Genomic DNA, 14,988 nt, shown 5'->3' on the forward strand with positions numbered 1-14,988 from the left:
GTTCTCTGTCCTTGTGAAGTATATTCTGTCTGACCGCACAAGCTGTTTGTATTTAGAACAGTCATATAAATTACGGGTCACTTGTCATATTTAGAAGAACTCGTGCCAAAAGTATTTCATGATCTGTGTTTTAAGTGACTTATACGCCCTGACCATTCTCTGGAGTTTCAACTTTTCTCCTAGAAGTTCACTATGAAACTTAAAATTCAGGAAAACAAAACTTATTACAAATAGGTTATAATGTAACATTTCTAAGTCATTTGTGTTTTAGAATCAGAAGGCATTTTCCAGCAGGGGTAATCTTCGGTAGTACAGGCTCTGATGTTCCTGCAGTGTGAGGTGCTCCTGGTCTGGCCTCCTGATGGCTTGTCTGCCCAGGGCCTCTGTGGCTGGGTGACAGCTGAGGCGGCTCCTCCATGTGGTGAGGTCCAAGCTTCTCAGCCTACTGGGTTTCAGTCACCTCCTGGCTGGACAGCCAGGTCTCGGAATGGTCTGTGTCAACCCAGGGGGAAAAGGACAGTGAACGGCTCTCCCCTTCTTCTGAGCCGAGACCTTGTGGGGATTTACCAGCGCCCGGACAAAAGACCGAGGGCTAAGGGAACTGAGTGGGTGCTACCCTGTTGCATGGTTACTGGGGGCAGGGGGGTGGCTCTTATCAGTGGCTATCCCACCTGCCATGCCTGCTGCTCTCTGGAGTCCAGGAAAGCCAGGCTGCTCTGCCCTGCGCTATGGTGGAGAGTGCAGGTGTGGCATCAGTGACCCCTGACCTGGGGGTGGCCAGGATTGCCCCCCTGCAGCAAGGGGTGGTGTAGACGGGAGAGGCAGGCCAGGAAACAGACCTACTCTTGTCTGTGCCAACAATGAGCACACTGCCACCGTGTTACCTTTGCCCCTGCGCTTGGCTCAGTGGCACGCTGGAGAGGCAGCCCGGGAAGCAGGCCTGCTCTTGTCTGTGCCAGTAGTGAGCACACTGCCACCATGTTACCTTTACCTCTGGCCTCAGCGCTCTGTCCCACTCATGGCCTATTGCGTTAGGCTTGGAGCAGGTGACTTGAGCGACTGTTCATTCATTTGGATTCCTGATGTTGACACTGAACTTGGTCTTGCTTTTTCCTACAGTGAGAAATGTGAGGTTTTACAGTACAGCGCAAGGGAAGTTGAAAACTCACAGAAGGTAAGAAAATGGTTGGGAAAGTGGGCATTCTTGTTGTTATTAAGTAGTTGTGCAAAGAGGTTACGGTTCCACGTGTCAGGTCATGAGTGCAGTGCATCTTGGTCGCTGTCGCCCCTTCAGTCGCCCTCCCCCATTTTCCCACTCCCATCCCCACCCTCAAGTTATGTAGTTCAGTTTTTACATAGTGTACAATGAATGTAATGACTGTTCACTCTTCCCTCCTTCCTTTCGTGTGTCCCCCCCAAATGCATTGCTGCTTCCTGGTATTTGTTTTTTAAATCACTGCATTACTTATTCAGAGGAGTTGCACCTTTGGACCCCTCCCCTAAGCGTACCCTCCTTCTGTCAGTTTGTGTGTACATATATACATAAACCCTATATGTTATCATGTATGCTTGTATTGTAGGTCCAGCTTTCACATATGAGAGAAAACAACTGCTGTATTTCTCTGCAAATGACATAATATTCTTTCCAATGGCTGAGTGAAATTCTGTTGCATATATGTTACATACATTTTCTTGACACACTCATCCATTGTGGGGCATCTGGGTTATTTCCATAACTTGGCCATTGTAAATAGTGCAGCAGTAAACATGGATGTGCAAGTTTCTTTACAGTATTCTGGCTTGTAGTGTTCTGGGTTGATGCCCAGGAGTAGTATCACTGGGTCATAGAAAAGTTCTGTGTTTAGTTTCTTAAGGAATCTTCAAACCACCTTCCAGAGTGGTTGTACTAGTTTACATTCCCACCAACAGTGGGAATTTTCACTGCTGGAGTCATACTGGGGTGAATTAGAATCTCAGTGTTGTTTTGAGTTACGTGTGCTTTGCGGCCAGGGATGTTGAGCATCTCCACATGTGTGTATCAGCAATTTTTAGTTCTGAGAAGTCTCTGTTTAGCTCCTTTGCTGATTACTACTTGGGTGATTGATTTGGGGGGATTTTGTTTCCTGAACTCCTTGATTATTCTGGATATTAGACCCTTGTGGGATGTGTTGCTGGGAAAGCCTTCTCCCATTCTGCTGGAGGTCTTTCTAGTTGAGTAACAATGTCCTTTACTGTGTAGAAACTTTGTATTCTGATGCTGTCCCATTTGTTGAGTCTCTCATCTATTTGCTGAGTCCCTGGAACTCTTCAGAAAGTTCCTGCCTATGCCAGTAAGTTCTAATGTCTCTCCTACCCCTTCTTATAGTTATTTCAAGGTTTCAGGTTTGATGTAGAGGTTTTTATCCATTTTGAGTTGGTCATAGTACAAGGTGACAGACAGGCACCCAGTTTCAGTCTTTACATGTTGATAGTGGTTATTCTTCTAACATTTGATTCATCTGCAATAGTCTTAGAAACCAGGTAAATTGTTCTGTCCTCATAGATTTTGGGAATGTTCATATTTACTAATTGAGAAGCCCTAGCCCAACCCATCACCTTCCCATGGTTTTGATTTTTTAAATAATATTGTTTCTATGATCTTAAAATTATAGATGGTGAAAATGCAAAGAATGTTGGGTCCTCTGCTTCAGCATTTTTATTAAACACATAATAAAGTTGAAAGTTGGATTAGTTCATGGGACAAGTCGTCATTTAAAGATGGCCACTTGTCCATTCTGTAAAATTCTAGTAAATCTCAGTGGAGTTTTAAGGGAATTTCGTGGGTAGTAGCCAAGGGGAAAAATAAATTGAGATACTTTCCCATACTGTAAAATAATTAAGGCACTATAATATTAGTGTTAGCATTAACAAGTAGGTAACATAATAGAGCAAGACAAAACCCAGGCCTTGTGGTATGACTGCCTTGCAGATATTAGGCCCCGAGTCCAAGCCCAGTACCACCAAAAACAACAACAGCAACAAATAAACACTCTAGACACAGAGTCCAGAAATAGGTGTGTGTGTGTTATGTGTTAGAATAAATTACTAACAAAACAGCAAAAAGTATTGGAGCCAAAAGTGCAATGGAAGTTGTGGGCAGAGCTGGCCAGGGGAGTGTCCAGTACTGATGGCATGAACAGCCCAGCGCAGGGTGAGAGGAAGGGGCGGTGTGCCTGCCGCAGGCAGCATGGCTGCTTCCAGACAGGCTCTGCTGCTTCTGGCTCTGAGAATTCTTTTCAGATACTGTTTTTTTTTATGCTTGGATGAGTGGATTATATTTTATTTCCTTGCCTTCTTTGTTTCTATGGTGTTATATTTATTTTTAGGTTATTTGTTTTAATTTAGATATTTAATTTATATATTAGAGTAACACATTTTGTCTCTAAGATAGTTATGAGTTCATCTAATAGACTCAAATTCTTGACCCTTCTAAAGAGGCTGGAGCTGAGACTGTTGAGAAGAGCATGGGGATGAGGTTGCGCTGAAGATTGCTCTCTAGGGGGTCAGGTGTGGAGCTGGACTCTAACGGGTGCTGGGTCTCTGAGAGGCCAGGTGGGGAGCTGGACACTCAGGGTGCTGGGTCTCTAGGAGGTCAGGTGTGGAGCTGGACACTCAGGGTGCTGGGTCTCTAGGGGGTCAGGTGTGGAGCTGGACACTCAGGGTGCTGGGTCTCTAGGGGGTCAGGTGTGGAGCTGGACACTCAGGGTGCTGGGTCTCTAGGGGGTCAGGTGTGGAGCTGGACACTCAGGGTGCTGGGTCTCTAGGGGGTCAGGTGTGGAGCTGGACACTCAGGGTGCTGGGTCTCTGGGAGGCCAGGTGTGGAGCTGGACACTCAGGGTGCTGGGTCTCTAGGGGGTCAGGTGTGGAGCTGGACACTCAGGGTGCTGGGTCTCTGGGAGGCCAGGTGTGGAGCTGGACTCTCAGGGTGCTGGGTCTCTGGGAAGCCAGGTGTGGAGCTGGCACTCAGGGTGCTGGGTCTCTAGGGGGTCAGGTGTGGAGCTGGACACTCAGGGTGCTGGGTCTCTGGGAAGTCAGGTGTGGAGCTGGACACTCAGGGTGCTGGGTCTCTGGGAAGTCAGGTGTGGAGCTGGACACTCAGGGTGCTGGGTCTCTAGGGGGTCAGGTGTGGAGCTGGACACTCAGGGTGCTGGGTCTCTGAGAGGCCACGTGTGGAGCTGGACACTCAGGGTGCTGGGTCTCTGAGAGGCCACGTGTGGAGCTGGACACTCAGGGTGCTGGGTCTCTGAGGGGCCAGGTGTGGAGCTGGACACTCAGGGTGCTGGGTCTCTGGGAGGCCAGGTGTGGAGCTGGACACTCAGGGTGCTGGGTCTCTGGGAGGCCAGGTGTGGAGCTGGACACTCAGGGTGCTGGGTCTCTGGGAAGTCAGGTGTGGAGCTGGACACTCAGGGTGCTGGGTCTCTGGGAGGCCAGCTCTAGATGGACACTTGGGGTGCTGTTTTTCTCTTGAGAGTATGTTGATTGGGTTCCCCAGGCTATTTCCAAGGCTGTCTTCCTTCTAGGGTAGACTGGGAGAATGTGAGTAGTCTGTTGTTACTGCTGTCTTTTCCCTCCAGTCTTGATTCTTTTTCCCCAAGCTGCCAGGATTGTCTGCATCATGCACCCCAGTGTTGGCCAGGCAGAGCAGGTGGAGCCTTCAGAACATTTTTTGAGTGTGGTGACTCTTACCGCCAAACGTTTGTAACTCGTAATGCGTCCTCATGCAAGTGTCTTACGTCCCTTTTCACCTGGTTTCCTTCTGTCCTAGGTGGTAAATGACATTGAATACCTCAACTATGACAAAGGCCCCTGGCTGGAAGTGGACGATCTCTTCTTTCACTATCTGCGGTTGCTGTGAGTCACAGTGTTTGATGGTGGTGGGGGGCTGCGGAGTGGGGTGTTGTGGAGTGGGGGTCATGGTGTTTGATGTGGAGTCATGGAGGGGGGGTGGTGGTGTTTAATGGGAGTGTTTGGTGTGGAGCTGTGGAGTGGGGGGTCGTGGTGTTTGGTGAGGAGTCATGGAGTGGGGGTCGTGTTTAATGGGAGTGTTTGGTGTGGAGCTGTGGAGTGGGGTTGTAGTGTTTGGTGTGGAGCTGTGGAGTGGGGTTGTGGTGTTTGGTGTGGAGCTGTGGAGTGGGGTCGTGGTGTTTGGTGTGGAGCTGTGGAGTGGGGTTGTGGTGTTTGGTGTGGAGCTGTGGAGTGGGGTCGTGGTGTTTAATGGGAGTGTTTGGTGTGGAGCTGTGGAGTGGGGTCGTGGTGTTTGGTGTGGAGCTGTGGAGTGGGGTCGTGGTGTTTGGTGTGGAGCTGTGGAGTGGGGTCGTGGTGTTTGGTGTGGAGCTGTGGAGTGGGGTCGTGGTGTTTGGTGTGGAGCTGTGGAGTGGGGTCGTGGTGTTTGGTGTGGAGCTGTGGAGTGGGGTCGTGGTGTTTGGTGTGGAGCTGTGGAGTAGGGTCGTGGTGTTTGGTGTGGAGCTGTGGAGTGGGGTTGTGGTGTTTGGTGTGGAGCTGTGGAGTGGGGTCGTGGTGTTTGGTGGGAAGCTGTGGGGGTTGTGGTGTTTGATGGTAGAGGGGATTGCCATGTTTGATAGAGGTGGGGAGCTGTGGGGACGGAAACAGTTGTTCTTTTGAGTATAGGGGGTCTACTTAGAGCTGCAGACCCTGCTGACCCTTGAAGTCGTGATGGTTCGGGTTAGATGTGAACACGCCCAAGCAGAAGCGTTTCCTTCCATACAGTTCTTGAGTTCTCTAATCCATCACTTAATTTACTGCCATTATTAATTCAAGAAATATTTTGCTTACGTTGTATTCTAGGCATTACTTCAGATTTAAGAATATAAAGTGCAGGATAAAATTTCTGCTCCAAACGGAGTATATTAGGGATTAGAGTAAACATTTTTAAACAGTGTGAGTCCGAGGGACTCTCGGGTATCCCAAGTCACAGGACCATGAGTGGTTGGGATGCAGCGACCATGGGCTCTGGAGGTCGCAGAGGCCTCTGCCAGAAGAGGCTAGAGCAAGGACAGGACTGGGCTGCGAGGTCTGAGAGTGTTGGGACAGGAGTGGGAGCAGAACAGAGCAGAAGACCGTGGGGAAGGGTCCTGGGAGAACCCTGGGGGCCCTCATTTCTTCTAGAATCATAATTCCTTTTTGTTTTGTTCAGTTTATCGAACTCAAGGCCTCATGCGTGCTAGGCAGGGCTGCGTGCTTCTCTCTCACCTTTGGTCAGGTGTGCAGAGCAGGTATGCCCTCTGTCTTGGTTAATGCTCCACTGATGGGTAGAAGATGGGTTCAGCCGAGTGCTGGGGACTCAGGCCTGTAATCCCAGCTACAGGAGAGGCTGAGACCTTAGGGTCACAGTGTGAAGCGAGTCTGGCTACAAATGTCCAAGAGGCTCCATGTCCAGTTCACTAGCAAAAAAGAGAGGCTGGAGGTGTAGCTCAAGGGGCGGATTGCTGGCTGAGCCAGCACGCTGAGCTTCAGCTGAATGTAAGTCCTGGAACTGGAAAAACAAAACAAAGCATGGACTCTGCTGTGGGAAGAGTGCCGAGTGTCTGTAGATGGAGCGGATGGACATGGTGGCTGGCTGGACCTGTCCTCTCAGACCCCTCTGCTGCACCTGTCAGTTTCTGAAAGACAGGGTTAACATCTGCTACCACAGAACCCACCTTGCTGTTTCTCCTTTGAACTCTCAGTTTGTGCTGGGAGGTTTGATGGCCTCTTGTTAGGTTCATCTGTGCTTTGGTGGGTGACTTCTGAGGGAAGTTACCCTTTAGCACTTTGCCCAGCCCCTGTGTGTGCTGATACTTTCCTTGTCTTCAGGTCTGCTCCTTCTGAAGTTAGTAAAGCCACTTCTGCTTCTGGTTAACTTAAGCGTAGGGTTTCAGTGTCCTTGTAACTTACCTGTATCAACGTTTTCTTGTGAAGGAGAGGTAAGTGGGTGTCTTAAAATCCACTCTGCCATCCCTGCTTCTCTATGGTGTGCCTGGACCATTTACAGTGAAGTGAGCACCGCTGGTCTGGAATGCAGACGCTGTGCTAGCTCCCAGTTTCTCCTCTCCCCGCCCCCCCCCCCCCCCAAACCTCACACTTAGTTGAGCATTTTGTGAGATTCCAGCTTATATCCTGCCTCCAGCTGCAACATCAGCAATGTATTTCTTGTTATTACAGCAGTACTGTGAAGACTGCAGCAATGCTTTTACAGTTGCTGTTGAGCATCTAGTATCTTCCCTAGCTGTTCCCTGGCCATGCAGTGCTGACAGCCTGCTCCTGCCACTCCCTACATCACACACACACTCTCTCTCTCTCTCTCCACACACACACACACACACACACTCTCTCTCTCTCTCTCTCTACACACACACACACTCTCTCTCTCTCTGTCTACACACACACTCTCTACACACTCGCGCTCGCGCTCGCGCTTGCTCTCTCTCTCTCTCTCTCTCTCTCTCTCTCTCTCTCTCTCTCTCTCTCTCTCTCTCTCTCTCTCTCTCTCTCTGCTGGGGTGGGTTCCCTTCCCACATACTGCGATCATCACTGCATTGCTACTGTGGTTTTTTTGTTGGTTTGTTTTTAGCATAGCTAACACATCACATCTAGGGTTCCACATTCATAGATTTCAACCTTGTGCAAAGCCTGTTAAGACTGCAATTACACTTAACATGTACATTTTTCCCGTTACTCCTTAAGCAGTCTGGTATCGCAGCCGTGCACAAGGCATGGACTGATAAAGCGCACAAGGGGGCATTCTGGGCTCTGTGTGAGTGCATGCCTTTTTATATAATGAGCATCCACAGGGGTGGGCATCCTGGGGGTCCTGGAACTCTTCCTTGTGGGTACCAAGAGATGCCTCACTGATTTTCAGCTTTTTCTCACTGTGAGGACAGTAGTGACAGCTCCAGGCTCCTCACTTTGGGTGCTCTTTAAAAACTGATAACTTGGGGCTGGGAAGGTGGCTCAGTGGTAGAGCGCTTGCCTTGCATGCCTGAGGCCCTGGGTTTGATTCCTCAGCACCACATAAGCAAAAAGAAAAAAGCCGGAAGTGGCGCTGTGGCTCAAGTGGTAGAGCGCTAGCCTTGAGCTGAAGAGCTGAGGGACAGCGCCCAGGCCCAGAGTCAGGCCCCACGACCGGACCCAAAAAATAAATAAATAAAAACTGATAACTTGTTTACTGGACATTACGGGATATGTATATTGGTAAGTTGAGCTGAGTGTTGTCCCCTGCTCCCTGTGCGACATCCTCACCCACCCTGTAACTGCTGTTTGTGTCTGAGCCTGCATGCCTGCGCGCTCTGCTCTGCAGCACTCCTGTACAGCTGAGGACCTGCTGGTGCTGGGGCCCGCACTTGGCTCCCCGGGCTGTAGGAAGGGGGTGCCCCCAGCCGTCCTCGCTCAGGTGCTCCTCTTCCCACAGGCTGCCCCTCGCTCTTCCCTGAGCTGCCCTCTGCAGCTGACATGCTCCATTTTTGCCTTTCTCTCCGCTTCTTCCACTGTGCCACCTTGTGCTTATTCTGGATCTCTGCTTCCAGTCAGCTACAGCTTCACCCCCGCCTTGTGCACACTTCCCCAGCGTGGCTCTTGGTGTCTCACAGAGGCCCTGTTTCCTCTCGAGAACACCCCTTCAGTGGCTTAGTTGTCTGGGCTCAGATTCCAGTTTCATTTCCTAGATTGAACTCAGGATTTGAGCCTCTGCCCTGCTTCTGCCATGACCACCAGAAAGCCAGTTACCCTTTTAGGCCTTGCGCCTCCACTGATAATTGTCTGCAAAGCCTGGTCCCTGCTCTTCTGCCTGCTGATGGTCTGCAGATCCTGAAATGCTTCAAAGCCTGCTGGGACCCACCACTCCTGAATCCTCCATGAATTCCTACAAGCTGGTTCTTAGGTGACCCTTGTCTGTTAAGGTTATTTATAGCTGGCAGGATGTGTGAGCTGTCGTGTAAGGAAAGGTGATGGTCCTAAGATCCTTCAGCCTTGTGAGAGTGAAGAATGTCTGACCGTTGACCTCCCCCCACCCCCACTAGTAATACCTTGTCATTTTCTAAACATAATCTAAAATGTGTATTGATTTAACTCTGTACCATGTCCAAAACTCATGTTGCAAAGTCATAATTGTAGTAAATTACTTAGTTATATGGTTATATGGCATAGAGAAGGATCCTGTAATTTCCCCCAAATTTTAAATTACAGCATTCAATTAATTGTTCTACTTCAGTTTCCTATGGTTTTGTCCTGTCCTTTTCCTCATTTTATGTAACTTCCCCCCGTGTTTCACAACATTGTACAGTGTAATTGTGTTTATTTTCATTTGAGTAGCATTTCTTAAATGACCAATTTTCTGAGATAATTATTGTAAATATGCTATTTACCATTTCTAGTCATTTTGTACAGAGCCTGCCAAATTATGGGTTGACATTTTTGTACTGTCTCAGGTCTCTGTGTTGGTATGTAATTACCTGTGTGTGCTTGCATTGAGGCAGTAATTGACAGATTGCTGTGCCTGTGCCTATATCCATGACTGGCTGTTGCCATTTGGGTTGGGTCACAGATCGCCAGGTAGGAGTCCAGGTGTCCCCAAAGCTTGGCCTCCCTCCTTCAGAGTGTCTGGGACTGCGTAGCATCTTTCCAACGTGGAACAAGGGCTTGGCTTCACACAGAACGTGACAGTTCAGGGAGAAATGAACAGCAGACTGTGGGAACGTTGTAGGAGAAAGTGGATTGTGTTTGTTGGGGAACAGTTTGAGTTGTAAAACATAATCTGCCATTTGGTTTTCTGTCTTCCTACCTCTTGTTTAAGATACATGGCAGTTTCGTAGCTAGACTTTGGTGTATGTCATCTTCTTTCTTGTACTCTTTGGCCTCAAGGATAGTTATTCTCAGTTTTTAAATTGTGTGTGTGTGTGTGTGTGTGTGTGTGTGTGTGTGTGCGCGCACACACACACACACACACACACACACTGGTCCTGGGGCTTGAACTCAGGGCTTGGCTTCCAACCCTGAGATTGTTTGTTCACGGTTAGAACTCTACCATTTCTTGAGCCACAGCTCCACTTCCAGCTTTTGGTTACTTGAAGAGTCTCACAGACTTCTCTGAACTGGGCTGGTTTTGAATCACAATTCTCAGACGCCAGACACTAGTTTTACATGTGTGAGCCACGGGCACCTGTCTAGTGTTCAAATTCCTAAACGGAGCATACTGTGGACTGGCTGTTTTCTTTTCATTGCTCTTTGTGTCCTGAATTGCAGAAGTCTTCATGGTGTCTGTGTTCCTTATGTATCTCCAATCTAGAATAGATGTAGGCTTATTAGAGACATTTCCTCATAGTGACAGACGGTAAGACTGATACACTGAGGCCTGAACTTAGATAAAATTAAGTAGGGTATAGGATAGGGGCAGATTATTTTTTAATCTTCAAAGATACTGTTAAGTTTGTTCCAAGATTTTTTTAGGGTTGCATGTGACCTGTAATTCTGCCAAACTACACTTGGGTGGCACTGCTGCCCTGAGTAGGCCCAGTGCTCCTAGGCCATTGAGTTCTTTCAGATTTTTCCAGTATTTTCTTAACGATTTTCAGCCTTTTTGTGGGGGATAAAAACTTCTCCTAACCACCTTTTTATTTATTAATATGTATTTACTAAAGCATGAAGTTTAATTTTAGTTGAAATTTTTAATTTGGATATCAAAGACTTGCTCATAACAGCTGTAGAGGATTATGCTTCTTCACAGGAGAGGCTGTGTGCATGTGTACAGAATCAGCCCACGAGTGTGAGCACTGTGTCGGTGTGAGCATTGTGTCAGCGTGAGCAGTGCTGCTGGCACTTGGCTCTGAGAGGAAGTCTGCCAAGCAGTGTGAAGTTTGATCACAGCCAGACTGCATTTCTAATAACTGAACCCTACAGTCTTACAAAATGTAGCCACTTTGGGACCTTTACACACTTTCCCTGTTTGCCTTAATCTTTTAAAATATTTGAATATTTTTCTGGTGGGTAGAATCACCTTGATATACTAAGAAATCAACATAAGCTTTGAGGATGTGCACTGTAGCTGTTTATCTCCCTGAGTGGAGCCCGCTGGAGAGCAGGCCGACGGGGACCTGGCAGCATTTCCTCGGAGTGATGGGATCATGGCTTATAGCGGGGTGGGGCCGTGTGTGGTGGAGGACCTAGGACATGCCCATCACATCGTCCATCCCCTGCTGTCAGCCCAGGCCTTGGGTTTGCAGAGCAGGCCTGGGCACCTTCTTGTAAGGTGTGGCTGAGAGCCAGGTGCATTGGTAGATTTTCACTCGAGCTGGGACAGGAAGGCCTCTACAGCTTGTTAATGGGAAAATAGCCACTGAAACTATTTTCTGTGTTTTGAGCCTGTAAGAAAGATTTTATTTTAATGCTTTCCAAAGCTCAAAAAAGGTTTTTTGACTTCAAGTGTAGAGATTATATTCAGTTTATATCACAATATATAAAATGACAAATAATGAAATCTTAGTGTTATAACGGTATATACAAATACCTTAGCATTTGGCAAAATGCAATGGTAGAACAAGGAGACCATCCCATGGTTTTAATTTATCGATGCCAATGAAATGACCTTTTTTTTTTTTTTTTTTTTTGGTCAATCATGGGGCTTGAACTCTGGGCCTGGGCGCTATCCCTCAGCTCAAGGTGACCCCTTTACCACTTAAGCCACAGCGCCATTTCTGGTTTTCTGGTGGTTTATTGGAGATAAGAATCTCACAGACTTTCCCAGCTGGGCTGACTTTGAACCTCGACCCTCAGATCTCAGCCTCCTGAGTAGCTAGGATTACAGGCATGAGCCACTGGTGCCTGGCCTATACCTTTCGTAAGTGGTGGTGTCATGGGCCACCCTCTGCAGGCCCGTGCTCCAGTGTGGGATACTGACAACTTTTCTTCAGACAGAAGCATCTGAATCCTGGTTTGTAGCCTAGCAAGGCCCCTTCCCAAGGTGTGGTAATGTTACCCACTTCTGTCGAGGGTTTGTCTGTGTACAGTGCTGTGACATAGCCGTTGTTGGTAACCTTCTCTCCTGTCCCTGGGTGTGAAGCACATTCGGCTCCTCATTCACGTTTCCGAACTGTGTTCATTCTCTAAAGCCATCACTGAGGGCACCCAGGTGTTAGAAGAGGCCCTCAGCATCTAGAGCAGCTTCAGCAGAGCAACTGCCATGGTCCCCTTGGTCTTGGGGTGGAGTTTGTGCTAATGAGATGACTGCTTTGCTAATGAATAGCATTTTCCTGAGTGGATGCTTATTTTATGACACCCGTACCCATGGCTGGATTTAATTCGTGTTGTCTTTATCTTTAGGATCCAGGATAAGTGGGAGGTATTAAACTACACGGCCATCCCTGTCTATCTCCCAGAAATTACAGTTGGAGCTTACCAGAGTGCCCGGGTCTTGCAGAAGTTCAGAGAGGTGAGTCCTGAAGCAGGACCAGGGTTTGTGGGCGCTCAGGGGGAGGTGGGACAAACAGGTGCTCCTGGGCATCCCGTGTTACTGCCATGTCATTTACCAGTCTTGATGCACACAGTCTGTTCTGCATTCTTTAGTTCTTTGGCCCCTCCTCTGCAGTGCTGTGTGAATGGAAGCTGGGTGTCCCGTCCTCTGCAGTGCTGTGTGAATAGGAGTCTGAGTGTTCCCGTCCTCTGCAGTGCTGTGTGAATAGGAGGCTGAGTGTTCCCGTGCTCTGCAGTGCTGTGTGACTAGGAGGCTGAGTGTTCCCGTCCTCTGCAGTGCTGTGTGACTAGGAGGCTGAGTGTTCCCGTCCTCTGCAGTGCTGTGTGACTAGGAGGCTGAGTGTTCCCGTCCTCTGCAGTGCTGTGTGACTAGGAGGCTGAGTGTTCCCGTCCTCTGCAGTGCTGTGTGACTAGGAGTCTGAGTGTTCCCGTCCTCTGCAGTGCTGTGTGAATAGGAGGCTGAGTGTTCCCGTCCTCTGCAGTGCTGTGTGACTAGGAGGCTGAGTGTTCCCGTCCTCTGCAGTGCTGTGTGAATAGGAGGCGGGGTTTCTACAGGAAGCCTCTAACAGAAGGCTGGGTTGAAGTGAGGACAGCACCTGGCAGAGTCATCCAGTCCCTGATTTTCTGCTCTGATTTCTGCTCTGGCCAGTGAATCATTGTTCTGCTGGTGTGGAGAATCACCTCCACCCAGACTTTGAGACAGGACACGGGAGCCTGGCAGGGGAGCAATGGCCAGTGCCAGGCATCTTCATGGCTGAGAGATAGGAGGAGCAGTCCTAGTGTCACTCAGACAGACAGGGCACACAGCGTGGGCCCAGAGTTTCCAGAAGCCTTCACTCAAGGCCACGGGACGGGACAGTGGGCTGTTGAAGTGTTGGTTTGGTCAGCTTGAGGTTCTGAGGTTTAGTGAGAAGCACTGGCTGAATTGCTAACCAAGTTAAATGCTGTTTTCAGGAATTGCATGTTACAAGAAGTAGTAAATAAAGATCTGAGGAAAAGAGCTTTTTAGGAAAGAATACAGGTTTTGCTTTATAATGCTATGAAGGAAAATAAAATCAGGCTCCTATCAGAGGTAAAGAGAAGCTCTTTATTCATAAACATTAGGCAAAGCAAGGGCCCCTGTGCACTGGCCCAGGGCACAGAAGGCTGAGTGTACACAGGGTGTACACTCAGGGTGTGTGGTGCTGGCCTTACAACATTCTGTGTGGTTCATGCAGGAAACAGGGAGGCTGTCAAATGGGTCTCCAGCCAGGAGACAGCGTGGGTGTGATTCAAAAGAAGAAGAGTTTCAGTATCAGTGAAAAAGTGTTCTTTGGGCTGGTTACCGCTGCAGCAGGTAGAGCTTGCTAGCTACTTTTTTTTTTTTTTTTTTTTAATTTTCCTTTTGTACTGTCCTAGGGCTTGAACTCAGGGCCTGGGTGCCGTCCCTGAGATTTTTCTGCTCTAAACTGGCACTCTTCCACTTGAACCACAGCTCTACTTCTGACTTTTTGGTGATTAGTTGGAGATAAGAGTCTCACAGACTTTCCTTCCTAGGCTGGCTTCAAAACAAGATCCTCATATCTCAGCCTCCTGAGTAGAATTACAGACATGAGCCACCAGTACCTGGTTAGAAGATACATATATTTTCTTTGCTGAGCCTGGGGCTTGAACTCAGGACCTGGGTGCTGTCTCTATGCTTTTTTTACTCAAGGCTAGTGCTCTACCACTTGAGCCACAACTCCACTTCTGGCTTTTTTGGTGGTTAATTGTAGATAAGAGTTTCACAAACTTTCCTAGCTAGGCTGACTTTGAAGTGTGATCCTCAGATCTTAGCCTTCTGAGTAGGTAGGATTATAGGCTTTGCCATTTATTGTTTCTTCTTCTCTTGGCAGGCTCATTGCCCCCCCGCCCCCAGAGACTTGATCTCAGCTCTTGGTTAGTGAACTACATCCATGGGTACCATCCAGAGGAGACCTGCCAGGTGTGAGGCAGGATGCCCCTCAGGTGGAGCTGCCAGGTGTGAGGCAGGATGCCTTCTCAGGTGTGAGCTGCCAGGTGTGAGGCAGGTTGCCCCTCAGGTGTGAGCTGCCGGGTGTGAGGCAGGAGGCCCTCAGGTGTGAGTGGGTAGCGTAGTATTTAAGGTGGTTCCCACACCTTTGTTGACTGCATGGTCCCACAGCATCTGCTGATGCTGGCTGCTGTGGCCAAGTGCTGTGCAGCAGGGCGACCATCCCTGGGCTCCTTGTGCTGGGCAGGCATCTGCAAGCAGGCAGTGTGGATTCCATCCCTATGAGCACAGGCCCCACCTCCCCACCAGCAGGAAATGGCCTTCCTCCCTGCCTCCTGGGACACACTTCACCCCCTGGCTCCCAGCGGTTGAAGTGTGTCCATTAGAGCACACTTAATTCTAAGCTGGGATTGCTGCGGAGCTCAGCAGTATGTGTGATGGCATTTCTAGATGTTTCCCCGCAGAGGCCCTAAGGGCACCAGCCTCTTTGCTGTTTGCTA

At 48.9% G+C, this 14,988-nt stretch overlaps 1 protein-coding gene across 1 annotated transcript in view; it reads left to right on the top strand.

Annotated features, from left to right (window-relative positions):
* Ndufa10 (NADH:ubiquinone oxidoreductase subunit A10) overlaps positions 1-14,988 on the top strand; it is a 47,420-nt gene that overhangs the window by 18,673 nt on the left and 13,759 nt on the right. Inside the window, exons 7-9 of the mRNA XM_070005821.1 lie at positions 1,120-1,174; positions 4,805-4,890; positions 12,349-12,457. Of these exons, the coding sequence (XP_069861922.1) occupies positions 1,120-1,174; positions 4,805-4,890; positions 12,349-12,457 (250 nt within the window). The remainder of the gene's footprint in view (positions 1-1,119; positions 1,175-4,804; positions 4,891-12,348; positions 12,458-14,988) is intronic.

The sequence above is a fragment of the Dipodomys merriami genome, unplaced genomic scaffold (genome assembly GCF_024711535.1).
Source record: "Dipodomys merriami isolate MVZ:Mamm:240054 unplaced genomic scaffold, mDipMer1.0.p SCAF_1, whole genome shotgun sequence".
NCBI classification, from domain to species: domain Eukaryota; kingdom Metazoa; phylum Chordata; class Mammalia; order Rodentia; family Heteromyidae; genus Dipodomys; species Dipodomys merriami.